Below are 14,199 nucleotides of genomic sequence, written 5' to 3' on the forward strand. Positions count from 1 at the left end.
GACTGGAAAACGCTCCTAAGGGCCAGCAAACGATCCCTGAACTAACTACAAGCTTTTCTCTTGTGAACTGTTTTGTTCTGTTCTTTTTCAGTGGTTTGTTTTGGTTGTTTTGTTGTCTGGTTGTATACTGTTGCTTTGTTTTCCTCTGTCTAGTTTTCGTGCATGTTAGTGACTCCACAGGTCTGTCTGAATAGGACAGGCTGGATGAACTATCTGGATGAAAAACAACGGGACCGACAGTTCCGGGGGGACTTGGGGTGGGGGGCTGGGGGGGTAAGGAAGTGGTGTTAACAAACCCAGGGACAAGGGAAAAACATGGGACCCCAAATGGTAGAGAAGGGGGAGTGGCAGGCCTGGTGGGAAATGATCAAGGGTAAGGTTGCTTAGAGAAGAGGTATACTCTAGCCCAGGTGGCGATGAAGCATGGTAGTAGGGCAGGAGGAAGGTCAAGGGAAATGGAGGAAAGAGCTAGGAGTCAAAGGGCATTCATGGAGGTCTAGACAAAGACATGTACATGCAAATATATATAGGAGGATGGGGAAATAGATCTATGTGTCTATATTTATAGGTCAAGTATTAAGGTGGCGGAAGGACCATGGGCCTCTACTCAAACACTCCCTCAATGCATGAATACCTTCTTTTATTAAATTGGAACTCTATGATGCTCACTCTCCCAACACAACGGCTGGAGCCAAAGTGGGTGAACAAGTAAATGTGGTGAAGAAAGCGGATGGTGCCCGGCTATCAAAAGAGATAGTGACTGGGGTCTTAAAGGCTTGAAGATAAACAAGCGGCCATCTAGCTCAGAAGCAACAAAGTCCACATGGAAGAACACACCAGCCTGTGTGATCGAGTGGTCCCAAAGGGAGCAGTTACCAGGCATCAAAGAACAAAAAATCATACCATTGACTGCACACCTCCATGATAGGATCGCTGAAGACAAATGGGTGCATAAGCAAATGTGGTGAAGAAAGCTGATGGTGCCCGGCTATTTAAAGAGATAGTGTCTGGGGTCTTAAAGGCTTGAAGGTGAACAAGCTGCCATCTAGCTCAGAAGCAAAAAAGCCCACATGGATGAAGCACACCGGCCAGTGCGATCACGAGGTGCCCAAGGGACCAGGTATAAGGCATCATGCAAAAAAAAAAAAGATATAAGTGTGTGTATGTATGTGTATATATGTGTATATGTATATATGTATGTGTATATATGTATATATATATCATATTAAATGAAGGGGGAAGTGCAGAGTGGAGACCCAAGGCCCAAGTGTCGGCCAATGGAGATCCCCTCATAGAGGGGTTTAGGAGAGGAGATGGGTTAATTAGGGTGTGAGGTAGTATCGATGAAGAACACAGCTTTCCCCCAGATCCTGGATGCTTCCTCCCCCCAACTACCATGATCCGAATTCTACCTTGCAGGGCTGGATAGGACAGAGGCTGTACACTGGTACATATGAGGGTTGGAGGTACAGGGAATCCAGGGTGGATGATACCTTCAGGACCAAGGGTGTGAGGGACGATACTGGGAGAGTGGAGGGTGAGTGGGTTGGAAAGGGGGAACTGATTACAAGGATCCACATGTGACCTCTTCCCTGGGAGAGGGACAGCAGAGAAGGGGGGAAGGGAGAGTCCGGATAGGGCAAGATATGACAAAATAACGAGGTATAAATTACCAAGGGCATATGAGGGAGGGGGGAATGGAGAGGGAGGGGGGTGGAAAAAAGAGGACCTGATGCAAGGGGCTTAAGTGGAGAGCAAATGCCTTGAGAATGATTGGGGCAGGGAATGTATGGATGTGCTTTATACAATTGATGTATGTATATGTATGGATTGTGGTAAGAGTTGTTTGAGTCCCTAATAAAATGTAAAAGAAGAAAAGAGAAAAAAATGATTAGGGCAAAGACTGTACAGATGTGCTTTATACAATTGATGTATGTATATGTATGAACTGTGAAAAGAATTGTATCAGCCCCAATAAATTGTTAAAATTTAAAAAAAAGAATGGTGTTTTGATTGAGTTTTAAAACAAAATATTTATAGGCCAGAGAAGAACCATCTACAACAACAAGAGGTCACACAGAATTGAGAAGGAACAGGTATTTCGCACACAAATGATGAGAAAATGCAAATGAGGGGAAAAAGAGAAGTCTTAAGAATGATAGAAGTGTAGTTTTATTCTAATTGGAGAACTACCTGTCCACAATCAAGTGATTTGTTTAGTAACATTCATGAATAAGATTAAACTTGCATTTTTTCAAAAAGTAATTCTTGAAAGAATTAAGGGCAAAGTGTTCCTTAGGGGCAAGGATGACATGACTTTGTCTTATATAGTTTGGAAACATTGTCAGGAGAGACCAGTGCCAGGAAAAAGGCATCGAGCTTGGTAGGGAGGCAGTGCACAAGAGGAGGATGCTCGACGAGCTGGACCGGCACAGTGGCTGCAACAATGGGTTCAGGCATAGGAACAGCTGTGAGGTGGCGCAGGGCCACGCAATGTGTCTTGCATAGGATCACTATGGGTTGGAATCAACTCGATGGCTCCTAACAACATCATGAGCTCTAGGGGCTTAGTGGACACATATTTGGTTGCTAATCCCAAGGTCAGCGGTTCGAAACCATCAGTCTTTACATGGAGTCATGACAGGTCTTTCTATTCTTGAAATGAGTTATAGTTTAAAAAACTGCAGGGGCAGTTCTACCCTGTCCTGTAGGGTCACTGTGAGTTGGCATCCACTCATAAGCGGTGAGTTATTTTTGTTTTTTTAATAAATTCATATGACAGTTATGATGTAGCACAATATTATCTTCCACATAGAAATTAGATAATATCCTAGGGGGAAACTAGGAGGGAAAAAAAATCGATGGGTTAAGAAGTTAGCCTTAAAACAAAAGGAAATAAATATAGAACAGTAACTCTTATGAACTTTAAGTCAGATTTTGTCCTGTGTCTCGATGTGCTCTATCTGTATTTCAATGCTCTATATATCAGTTTACTTCAGTCACACACCCCACCCCTCAACTACAGATTACTACCTTGGAGGTGAAATCAACTTCCTTCCTCCTTCCTGTGCTTGATATTATTCTACAGTCTCAGAAATCCAATGTATATTACTCAACCTTTCAGAAGAATCTAACTTATAGTTGGCTTAGGAATTGAGAAAATTTGGTTCATTATTAATACTACCAGATAGAGCAGCAAACTTTTAGTGTACTCATTTGAAGGGAATTATGTTCTTGGGAGTGTTCTGGTAAATGAAATGAAGTAAATGGTCTCAAAGATCCTTTGTGAAGAAGTAACAAAGTTTTGATCGGTATACTTTTTTTTTCCATTTCCTTCCTCATTTGGAATGATGTTTCTCAGTGTCAGTTACACTTGTTCATATTCCCAGTTTGTCAAGCTGCTGTAATAACCAAGAATCAGTGTTTTTCCTACTGCTTCCTTCAGAAAGGAATATATATCATTATAATATTAGGTTTGTCCATAAGTATCGAAAAAACATATTGGACAAAGCTTTCACTAAAGTCCACTAGTGGATATTGTACAATTCAGTAAGTAATCATCATAAAATCCAAATTAAACCCATAAGTTATAACTTAAAGGAATAATTATTCGAATGTGCTGTTATGTACCAGTGATAAATTTTGTTTTTTTCTGAAGCTATTGCATCTAAATTACAAATGAGTATTTTCTAAAACATTTCCTGGTGAATCAGAAATCCAGTGCTAGACTGCATGTCTCTAGTACATATATAATATGATTACTTATTTTAATATTTAGAAAGAAAAAATTGTGGTGATTATTTTCACACCTTTTTTACATGCATGTCATTATATTTCCTACACCTCTCAGTGAAACCAGAGGACAATTATAAAGCCATTAGATTGACCAGTAAGTAAGTAAGTAAGCTTAAAATCCACCACCAGTCTGACACTTTGTTGTATTATGGTCCCTTGTATGTTGCTGTGATGCTGAAATCTATGTCATTGATATTTTAAATACCAGCAGGGTCACGCAAAGTGAACAGGTTTCATTTGAGCTTCCAGACTAAGAGTAGACTACAAAGAAGGGACAGGCTCTCAATTTCAGAGGGATTAGCCACTAAGAATCCTATGGATAGCAAGGACACAGTCAGTTACTGAAAATCGAATGAGTAGAAGAAAAACAATGTCAGAGATGAAGTCAGAAGATGGGCCCCTGAGGTCTAAGGACCCACAAGATACACCTGAGGAAGAGCCGCCTTGCAACGTGGAGTTGACCATAATGACCTGGATAGAATAAATCCAAAGGAGCAAAGCATTGGAAACTTTATTTTGCTTAAGAGCAAGACTCAAAATGAGAAGAAATAGCTGGAAACATCAACTAATAATTAGAACTTGGAATGAATGAATTGGGAACCTATGAAAATCGGAAGTCTTCAAAATGACATGGAATGCCTAAAGATCCATAGCCTAGTGAATTATAGATAATCCATAAATTGATAACCAGCTATGAGTAAGATGAAATGGACTGGTGTTGGCCATTCAGAATCAGAATGTCATATGGTTTGCACTGCTGGGAGTGACAATCGAGAGGAATGGTGTGCTTTCATTTTCGTACAGGACATTTTAAGATCTTGGTAATGTCTATTCTCATACAAGAAAAGTCAATCAACACAAATATTATTATTCAAATTTATGCACAAATCTCTAAAGCTAGTGATACAGATATTGACGAATTCTACAAATATGTCGAATCTTAAATTGATCAAATATGTAATCAAGATGAATAATTGACATTTGGAATACAAAAGTTGGAAACGAAGAAGGAGAAAAATATGACCTTTGCGATAGAAATGAAGCAGAGATTCCATGATTGAATTTTTCAAGACCAATGACTTCATCATAAATACCCTTTTCAGCAACACAGAAGTTAACTACACACGTGAACATCTTCAGATAAAATACAAATAAATAAAATTAACTACATCCGAGGGAGCAGACCATGGAGAAGCTCAGTCACAGAAGCTCAATATCAGGCCAGGGGTTGCCTGTGGAAAGACTACCAATTGCTCATGTGCAAGTTATGGCTGAAATTGTAGATAATCAAAATGTCCGTGAGAGTCAAAATATGACCTTGAGTATGTCATACCTGAATTTTGAGAACGTTTCAAGGATAGATTAGAGGCATTAAATATACTAATAACAGAAGACCTCAGGAGCAGTGGGATTAGAACAAAAACATTATACATGACGAAAGGAAAAGGTCATTAAAAATACAGGGCAGGGGAGGAGGGAGGAGAGTTCTAAGTGAATGTCAGAAGAGAATGTGAGCCTTGCTCCTGTTTGAAGAGTAGCTACTACAAGAGGTAGAAGTGATAAAGTAAAAGAACTGAACAGAAGATCTCAAAGCACAGCTTGAGTAGCGAAACATGTCAAATATTATAAAGAAATGTGCAAAGACCTAGAGTTGGAAAACCAAAAAGGGTACATATGCTCAGCATATCTGAATCTGAGGAAAAGTTCTACTTGAACTACAATATTGAAAGATTCTATGGGGAAAATATTGAATATTGAAGGAAGCATCAAAAAAAGATGGAAAGAATATAGAGAGTCCCTGTACCAAAAAGAACTGGTCAGCACACAACCATTTTTAAAGGTCACATATGAGCAAGGACCAGTGGTGCTAAAGGAGAGATCAGTCCCTAGAAGAAGGCATCTGCGTGGTGAAGCTGAAAGCGTGGAAGGCCCTTGACATGAAGGATTGCCACAGTGGCTGAAATGATGGTTTCAGGCATAAAAACAGTTGTGAGAATGGCACAGGACCAGGTCATGTTGTGTTCTGTTTTGCATAGTGTTGCTATGAAAAGAAATGGACTGGATTGCACCTAACAACAACAATAACCCTGCGGTGTTGTACTGTGAATTTTTGTGGTTACTAAAGACCATGTGTGGTCCTGTTGGCTGAGTGTAGAGCTGCCAACCACAAAGTCTGTAATCCCAACGTACTCGCCTTCCCTAGGGAGAGAGATGAGACAGGTGCTCCCTATAAAGAAGTTCAGCCTTCCAAAGCCTGTATATAGTATCTCTGGGTCAGAATCGACTCGATGGCAGTTAACTTTAGAGTTTTTATTATTTTATAAAAAGAGTTACCTATTTGTGACTACTGGTAATACTTAATTATAATTTTTATTTGAGTTCAAAGTTATTTCCTTTGAGATCTACACATAATTGCATATGATGTGAACCATCAGATCTTCAGGGGACTTCCCATATTTGCCAATGCAACTGAAAGTAATTTCCTATCTATTTTAATGCATATTCGATCAAAATTTAATATACATGTTTTCTCCATTCCAAAGAAAAAAGTTATACTGCAATTGGTACAAGAACTAGAAATTTAAAACACCTAATGTATATGATATGATCTCTTTCTCATGGGCTATTGTTAGGTCCTTTTCATTTAATCAAAAGTACACCAAACACATAGCTTATCCAACAGCAGTCTACTACCAAGGAACAACAAACAAAGTGGTTACTTTGCTAATTTACAAGAGAAAATGCAAAAACATAAAAATATACTAACATACTCAAATACCATGAATATGGCATAATAAAGTCAATTTAGCTCAACGTATCAAATATAAACCTGCTATTAGTCGATTGAGTTTGATAATTAATTTTCAATAAAAGTAAACTTAAACTTCATATAGAATAACCTGATATGGTGATATTCATAATATGTATACAACACATAAAGTCACACAAAGCTAATAAATATAAAGAAGAAATATTAATATTTTTCTGCTTAAGTAGCATACCTAATCACATTGCCATTTGGTCTGTAAAAGACAACACACACACGTGCACACAATTTGTAAGGATCTTATCATTAAAACGCAATCACCTTTTCTTACAGTATTAAAATCATTAGAAAAAGTTTTATTCTAGGATAAATGCAAATTTGGATAATATACAGGAATATGTTATCACAGCTTAAAATTTCCTTCACCTCAATAATCTTGGTATTAATGTTAAATTTAAATATTTCTCCCAGTTTTCTACTCTAAGTAAAACATCTTAGAAGAAATTGTGATTTCTAGGAACAAAGGAAAGCTCACCTTATTACGAAATTGTGACTGTCAATCTCCTTTCCACATTCGCTATCTAGAAGAATACCAGAATTTCCAACAACTGCACAGGTCTTAAATCTGCGATTTTTCATTGGTGAAACTTCAGGAAGGAGGCTATGCAGATCATGGGAAATATTTAGTGTCCGACGCCTGTCGAGCACATAGTGTATGACATCACCCGGCTTAAAACTACTCTTGACCACGGAGACATCTCTTTCTGCATCGAGGAAACGCAGTATGTTCTTCCTGTAGTTGAAAAATAAGCGCATTAATGCCAGCATATCCTAGAAGTGGTGATCGCATTTATAAAGTAAGGCTCGATGAAATAGAAATAGGAAAACTACAAGCTTTAAACTATAATTAGGTGACAATTTAACCAAGAATTTAGTAGACATTATGGGGAATACCATGGATTTTCTAGAATCATTTACACAGGGTTTGTTAATGATTTTATAAGCAGATATGGAATAAATACCTATTTTTAAAGCACAAAATAACATCAACTAGCATATAAAGGGAAAAATCAGTTTAATATATAAAATACAGTTGCTAAAAGGTGCCTTTATTTTTTTTAATTATTTTATTAGGGGCTAATACAACTCTTTTTACAATCTGTACATACACCATTTATGTCCAACATATTTTTACATATGTTGCCATCATCATTCTCAAAACACCCACTCTCCACCTAAGCCCCTGGCATCAGCTCCTCATTTTCTCCTCCCTCCCAGTTCCCCCGCCCCGAACCCTTGATAATTTATAAACAATTATTATTTTATCTTATCTTACACCATCCAACGTCTTCCTCACCCAGTTCTCCACTGTCCGTCCCCCAAGGAGGAGGTTACATGTAGACCTTGTCATCTGTTACCCGTTTCTCCCTCACCCTCCCTCCACCTTCCCAATATCACCACTCTCACCACTATTCCTAAGGGGTTCATCTGTCCTGGATTCCCTGTATTTCCAGTTCCTATCCGTGCCAGTGTACATTTCCCGGTCCAGCAGGTTATGTAAGGTAGAATTGGGATCATGATAGTGAAGAGGAGGAAGCATTCAAGGACTAGAGGAAAATTGTATGTTTCATCATTGCTACACTACACTCTGACTGGTTCATCACCTCCCCACAGCCCTTCTGCAAGGGGATGTACAATTTCCCCCAGATGGGCCCTGGGTCCCCACTCTGCACTCCCCTCATTCACAAGGCTGTTTTTTTTGTGTGTGTGTGTCTTTGATGCCTGATACCTGATCCATTCGATGCTTTGTCATCTCACAGGCTGGTGTGCATTTTCCATGTAGGCTTTCTTGTTTTTCAGTTAGATGGTCCCTTGTTTATCTTCCAGCCTATGGGACCCCAGATTCTATGTATTTTGACAACTGGGCACCATTGGCTTTCTTCACCGCACTTGCCCATGCACCCGCTTTGTCATCAGCGTTCGTATCGGAGTAGGCTGGTGTGCTTCTTCTGTGTGGGCTTTGTTGTTTCTTAGCTAGATGGCTGCCTGATTGTCTTCAAGCCTTTAAGATCCCAGATGCTCTATCAGTTGATCGCTGGGCACCATCAGTGTTCTTCACAACTTTTGATTATGCACCTACTTTGTCCTCAGTGATCTAGTTGGGACAGGCCAGTGTGCTTCTTTCATGTGGGTTTTGTTGTCTCTCCGCCAGGTGGCTGCTTGTTTATCTTCAGGTCTTTAAGACTTCAGGTGCTATATCTTTTGGTAGCCGGGCACCATCAGCTTTCTTCACATTTGCCTGTGCACCCATTGTCATCAGTGATCATGCCAGGCAGGTGAGCATCTCAGACTGCCTAATTGTTAGAACAAAGTGTTCTTGTGTTGATGGAGTACTTGAGCAGGGGCCCACTGTCCATCTGTTTCCTTAATACTAAACCTATAAATATAGGTACATAGATCTATTCCCCCCTCATCGTATATAAATATATTTACATCTTTGTATGTCTGTATTTGAATCTTTATGACTACCAATTGCCTCCTATTTCTTTCCTCTGTTTCTTTGTACCTTCCTCTTGTCCCACTATCATGCTCTGCCTTCATTTGGGTTTTAGGAATTTCTCTTGGTTACATTGCCCTTGATCCAGTCCTGCCAGACCTCCCACACCCTCCTTGAGACTGATTTTTGATCCCTTGATATTCCCTTGTCCCTGGGCTTGTTAACATCCTCTTCCTTTCTGCTGCCACCCCTACCCCCGTGTCCCCCTGGAACTCTCATCCTGTTGTTCTGTCTTCTGGCTTGTTTATTCTACCTATCCCTTCCAGGTAAACATACTATGTACTATCACACGATTGAGTACCATGAAGCACCGACGGGAAGTAAAACAATAGCTACAACAACAACAATAACAACACGCATGCACACATAAACGTATGAATAGTTCAGGGTCTGTTTGTTTTCCTTCACGGGTGCTTTCCAGTCAAGTCTGATGGGGTGTCACGTCCTGGCACCGCCTCTATCCCTGGGGACTTCATTGCTCTGCTTCCCCCGCTGCTCTGCTGCATGCCCCCAGGGGTGGCTTCAGAGTCGTGAGTTCATGGTGGGCACAGTTCCCACTGTGTGTCTTTAATGTTGTCCCCAACGGTGCTATGGGTCAATGAGGAACACTGTGTCCCACGGTGTGGCCGACCCTGTGGTCATCTCTGTGCATTGCTTTTCTGAGCAGGAACAGTTTCCTCAGGGCTTGGGGAGCCAGGATGTGCGTCACTCTTTTCTCTTTTTTTCCCTATGCCCCCTTGTTGGCTTCTTTGTGCTCTGACCAGACCGGCCCCTCTTCCCTCTTCTTGAGCTGTAGCGTCAGTGCTGTCCTCTGAAGTGAATTCTTCTTGGGGGGAGGGTGGTGCTGTACACTTAGTTGGTAAAAGGTGCCTTTATATGAGCAAATATTCTGCAAGCTTTAATGAAACCAGTTTGTTCATTTTCAGTCATCTGCTTATTTTAATGCCATGGAGTGAAGATGACTTTTACTTGGTTAGTATAAATTGTGTCAGCTCCACGACCATCGAGTTGACTCTGATTCATAGCAACCCTAAAACGACAGAGTGGAACTGACCCATAGGGCTTCTGGCATTGGAAATATTTCAGGAGACAGATTTCTTCATCACACTTCCACAATGTAGCCGGTGGGTTTGCTTAATCCACTGTAACACCAGGGCTTGTTCATCTCCATTAAGAGGATTAAAATTGCTAGTAAACTCACCTAAAGCAATCTGAATTATAGTATATATGACGGATATGTGAAGAATAAAAGCTACCGCGCACTAAGTGCCTGTGAAAAGTATCTTTCAAGCTTAAAACAAACAAGTAGACTTGAAGAAAAGATTCACTACCCTAAGTATGGCAATTATTCCTTCTGTCTTTTCTTCTCTGGTCTTTTTTGAATTTTTAGAATTTAGAATTTTCTTAGTTTTATCTTGGCACTTGGTTTCTCATCAAGGGTCTTTAAGCTTCTCTGTGGCTATGTTTGATCCTTTCCGTTTGTGTTCTTCAGTGGCAATGTGAGTGGATCCAGATGGTGTGGAAGAGAAATGCATTTGCTTTAGTCACTCGATTTTAAGTAGTCTTGTTTTGCCTATCTCATACCTTATAAAATTTGATGATAGATGTGAAATGCTATACAAACACAAAACAAAAATATGTCATCAACTGAAGGGTTACACACGGAAAATGAGACAATAGACACAGGTGGCTAAAAAGCTGATGACCATTAATATAATAATAATATTGTATTACAGGAAAACGCCTGATGAAGTTGTTGTATGCAGCATTTTAGGACCTATCCCTGAATCCAATAAGCCAGTTCCCCTTGGAGAAGCGGTTAAAAAGTGTTTGTATGCTGGGTTATATTGGCTGCTTTTTTAGCAAGGCATTAAAAGAGATGAAGTCAGGCATGTAATAGCCAAGTTTCCAGCTGAGATGGAAGGGAATACATCTCTGGAAATGACCTTCAATCTAAATGTGTGAGAATCTAGTAATTTGGACATCCCAGATGTACCCCAATTAGCAAGAAATATATCTGTCAATTGTAATGTTTTAACATCAAGTAAGAAGTTGCTTTCCCATCCAAATTTATAGCTGGAAATGACTTAGGGATGTCCTGGAATAAGTAGACTTAAGAAATGTGTTCAGAAGGAATAGTTGAATAGGATAAATTGCAACTATCTAAAAGAGAACGCCCAAGAACCCTAATACGCTTGTCTGTTTGTCTGTTTGCAGAGCGTACACAGACTACCAAATATAATAAAGGAAGCACATACATTAGAAGATCGAAAAGATGACTTGGAGTCATTAAAAATAAAACCAATATGAACATCCAAAACTTCATTAAAAGATTCATGGAGGAAAATATTTGGGAAATATTTGGGAGTGACATAACAGATAATGGGCTAACTGCTAAAATCTACAGAAGTTTGCAATGTCTCAAGAAGGAAAACGACAACAAATAATCTAATTAAAAGTTGGGCAAAGGACTTGAACAGACTTACGTGAATGACTAATAGACATGGGGAAATGCTCATGATCACTAGCCATCTGGGAGATGCAAATTAAAACATGAAGAGATATCACCTTAAAGCAAGAACCTACCCACCGCCCCCAACTCGGACACACTCAATAAAACCCAAACTCAGTGCCACTGAGTTGATGCCCGCTCATAGCCACCCTAAAGAATAGGACAGAACCGCCCCTGTGAGGTTCTGAGACAATAACTTTATGAAAGTGAAATACCCACTCTTTCTCTCATGGAGCAGTTGGTGGACCTTGCCAATTGCAATCCAATGCATAAGCCATAGGGGATTATTTGAAAAACAAAACAAAAACAGAACAACAAAAGCTTGAAAGGGTGTGAAGTTATTGGAAATCTTGTACGATGTTTATGAGCTTATAAATATGTACAACCATGTGGAAAGTGCCATGGCGCTACCTAAAACAACTGGGAATAGAAATGCTATCTAGCCCAGCAATACATTCTCTGGGCACAAAGCCCCCCAAAATAAGAGACAGGGCAGAACACACATATGCTCTTCCGTGTTCATTGCAACACAGTTCACATAGTGCAAACAATCCAAGTGCCCATCACTAGAAGATTGAATAAAAATACTGGTACATGCACACAATGCAATACTATGCATCCCTAAAAAAATCCATGAAACCATGAAACATCTGATGATCTGAATAGGCCTGGAGACCGTTTTGCTGATGAAGTTAGTCAAGCATGAAAGACAAATATTGTATGAGTGCACTACTATAAGGTTCTGTTCTCAGAGAATGTAATCATCGAAACCATTCTCCCAAACCATGAAGTGGAGGACCTGCCTAGCGTCCACGAGCCATACAGCATCCTTATACATGCATATCTTAAAAACTACTTAACCAGAGGGACCTCATCTCAGCTGAGGTCAGATTTTAGTATGGGAGGAGACAACACTGTGCTAAGGTCACTCCTAACCAACAGACACTCCTACAGGAGTGATAAGTGAACCTTAGCAGGTCAAGGTGTGGAGAGAGGGGCATGTAGGTCTTGGGGAGACAATTACATTTCTGTCGGTGAGTAAACTGGGAGGAGCAAACTCCCATTGGGGGTTGTGGGAGGGGAAACATCGAATGGATTTTTGAGAGAATTATATTGCCAATAAAACCATGAACCTGGCTCAGAAAATCTGGAATTGTGTTACACATATAAACACAAGCATAAGAAGTAATCGGAGACAGTCTAATCTAAGTTGAAAGGTGGATGTTTAAGTGCCCTTATTGTAAACTTGTAATTTAGAAGCACTAAAAAGGTGTCATTATTAGAACACCAGTGATTTTTGCCACCAGACGATTAACCCCCACCAAGTGATCCCCACCCCACCCCCACCCCCGACTGCCATCAAATCCATTCTGACTCATAACAGCTCAAAATAGTTTTACAGTTAGTGAAACTTTACCAGAGCAGGCAGCTGCCCCTTGCAGTAAACACCTACAGAGCCACCAGGGACTCAAAAAGTAACAGTATTATAAAATTTGTGATAGAATATTATATTTTACCTACCACAATCCTGTGCTATATGAGGCCATTTCCCGTCACTCCACTAGAAGAATAATTCTTCAATTTACATTTATAAGCCAGCACCATTACTACCCAATAAGTCTATTGAAAATGATTAGGGCAAAGAATGTACAGATGTGCTTTATACAATTGATGTATGTATATGTATGGATTGTGATAAGAGTTGTATGAGTCCCTAATAAAAATGTTTTTAAAAAAAGATAATTGACTCCTGTCTTTCTTTCTGTTTTATTGTTTGGCTTTGCTTGCTTGTTATTCCTTCTAAACAGGTAACAGTTCAGTGTGTGATCTAATTAGAAAGGTAAGCTGTAAACCTGATTTTGCCACATTGTATGCACAACACATATGCTCAAGAGCTCTCTGATGAAAGAATACCCTTACTGTTTTTGTCCTCAATTATTGAACATATTAAGTTGAGCAGAAATGGAATTTACATTAGAGAAAAACTGTACAAATAACTAGCAAAGAAAGTCACGAAAGCAAATAGAAAAACTATCAGGGAGCATGGTAGTTTATGGTAACATAGGACAGACAATATGAGATAACTATCTATGAAATCAGAAACGAAGAATATCTGCAGTGCAGAAATTTGATAAATCTTTCATTTAATCAAGCATTTAATGGCTTTTTCATGTTAACATCTAACACTAAGAGTAATATACAGAATCTTTTCAAATAGTTATTAACTACTATTTTCTGTGTGGGGGGGTAAAAAGTAAGTAATGTCTGACACCTGCATTTAAACCAAAATTTTCACTTCCTGTCACAATGATGGGGCTGGGTCTGAAATAAAGACTTCACAAATGTGGTCATATCACTAAATTTGATGGTGTTATTTCCTTTAAACATAATTTAAACAGGCTGATTTAGGTGTGTTTGAAGATGTGCATTCTCAAGTAGTGGCATGGTTGCAAACTTGAAATGCATGGATTAGGGGCCCTGGTTTGAAAGAAGACTTAAAAAAATTATTAGCACATTATGCATATAACATACAATTCAATAATTCAAACATATCAAGAATAGTTGTAC

The 14,199-nt window shown here is 39.4% G+C and overlaps 1 protein-coding gene across 1 annotated transcript in view; it reads right to left on the minus strand.

Moving 5' to 3' along the window:
• Positions 1-14,199, minus strand: part of ST8SIA4 (ST8 alpha-N-acetyl-neuraminide alpha-2,8-sialyltransferase 4) — a 142,388-nt gene that overhangs the window by 104,680 nt on the left and 23,509 nt on the right. The window contains exon 3 of the mRNA XM_075541313.1: positions 7,098-7,355. Within this exon, the coding sequence (XP_075397428.1) occupies positions 7,098-7,355 (258 nt within the window). The remainder of the gene's footprint in view (positions 1-7,097; positions 7,356-14,199) is intronic.

This window comes from Tenrec ecaudatus, chromosome 2 (assembly GCF_050624435.1).
Source record: "Tenrec ecaudatus isolate mTenEca1 chromosome 2, mTenEca1.hap1, whole genome shotgun sequence".
Taxonomy (NCBI): domain Eukaryota; kingdom Metazoa; phylum Chordata; class Mammalia; order Afrosoricida; family Tenrecidae; genus Tenrec; species Tenrec ecaudatus.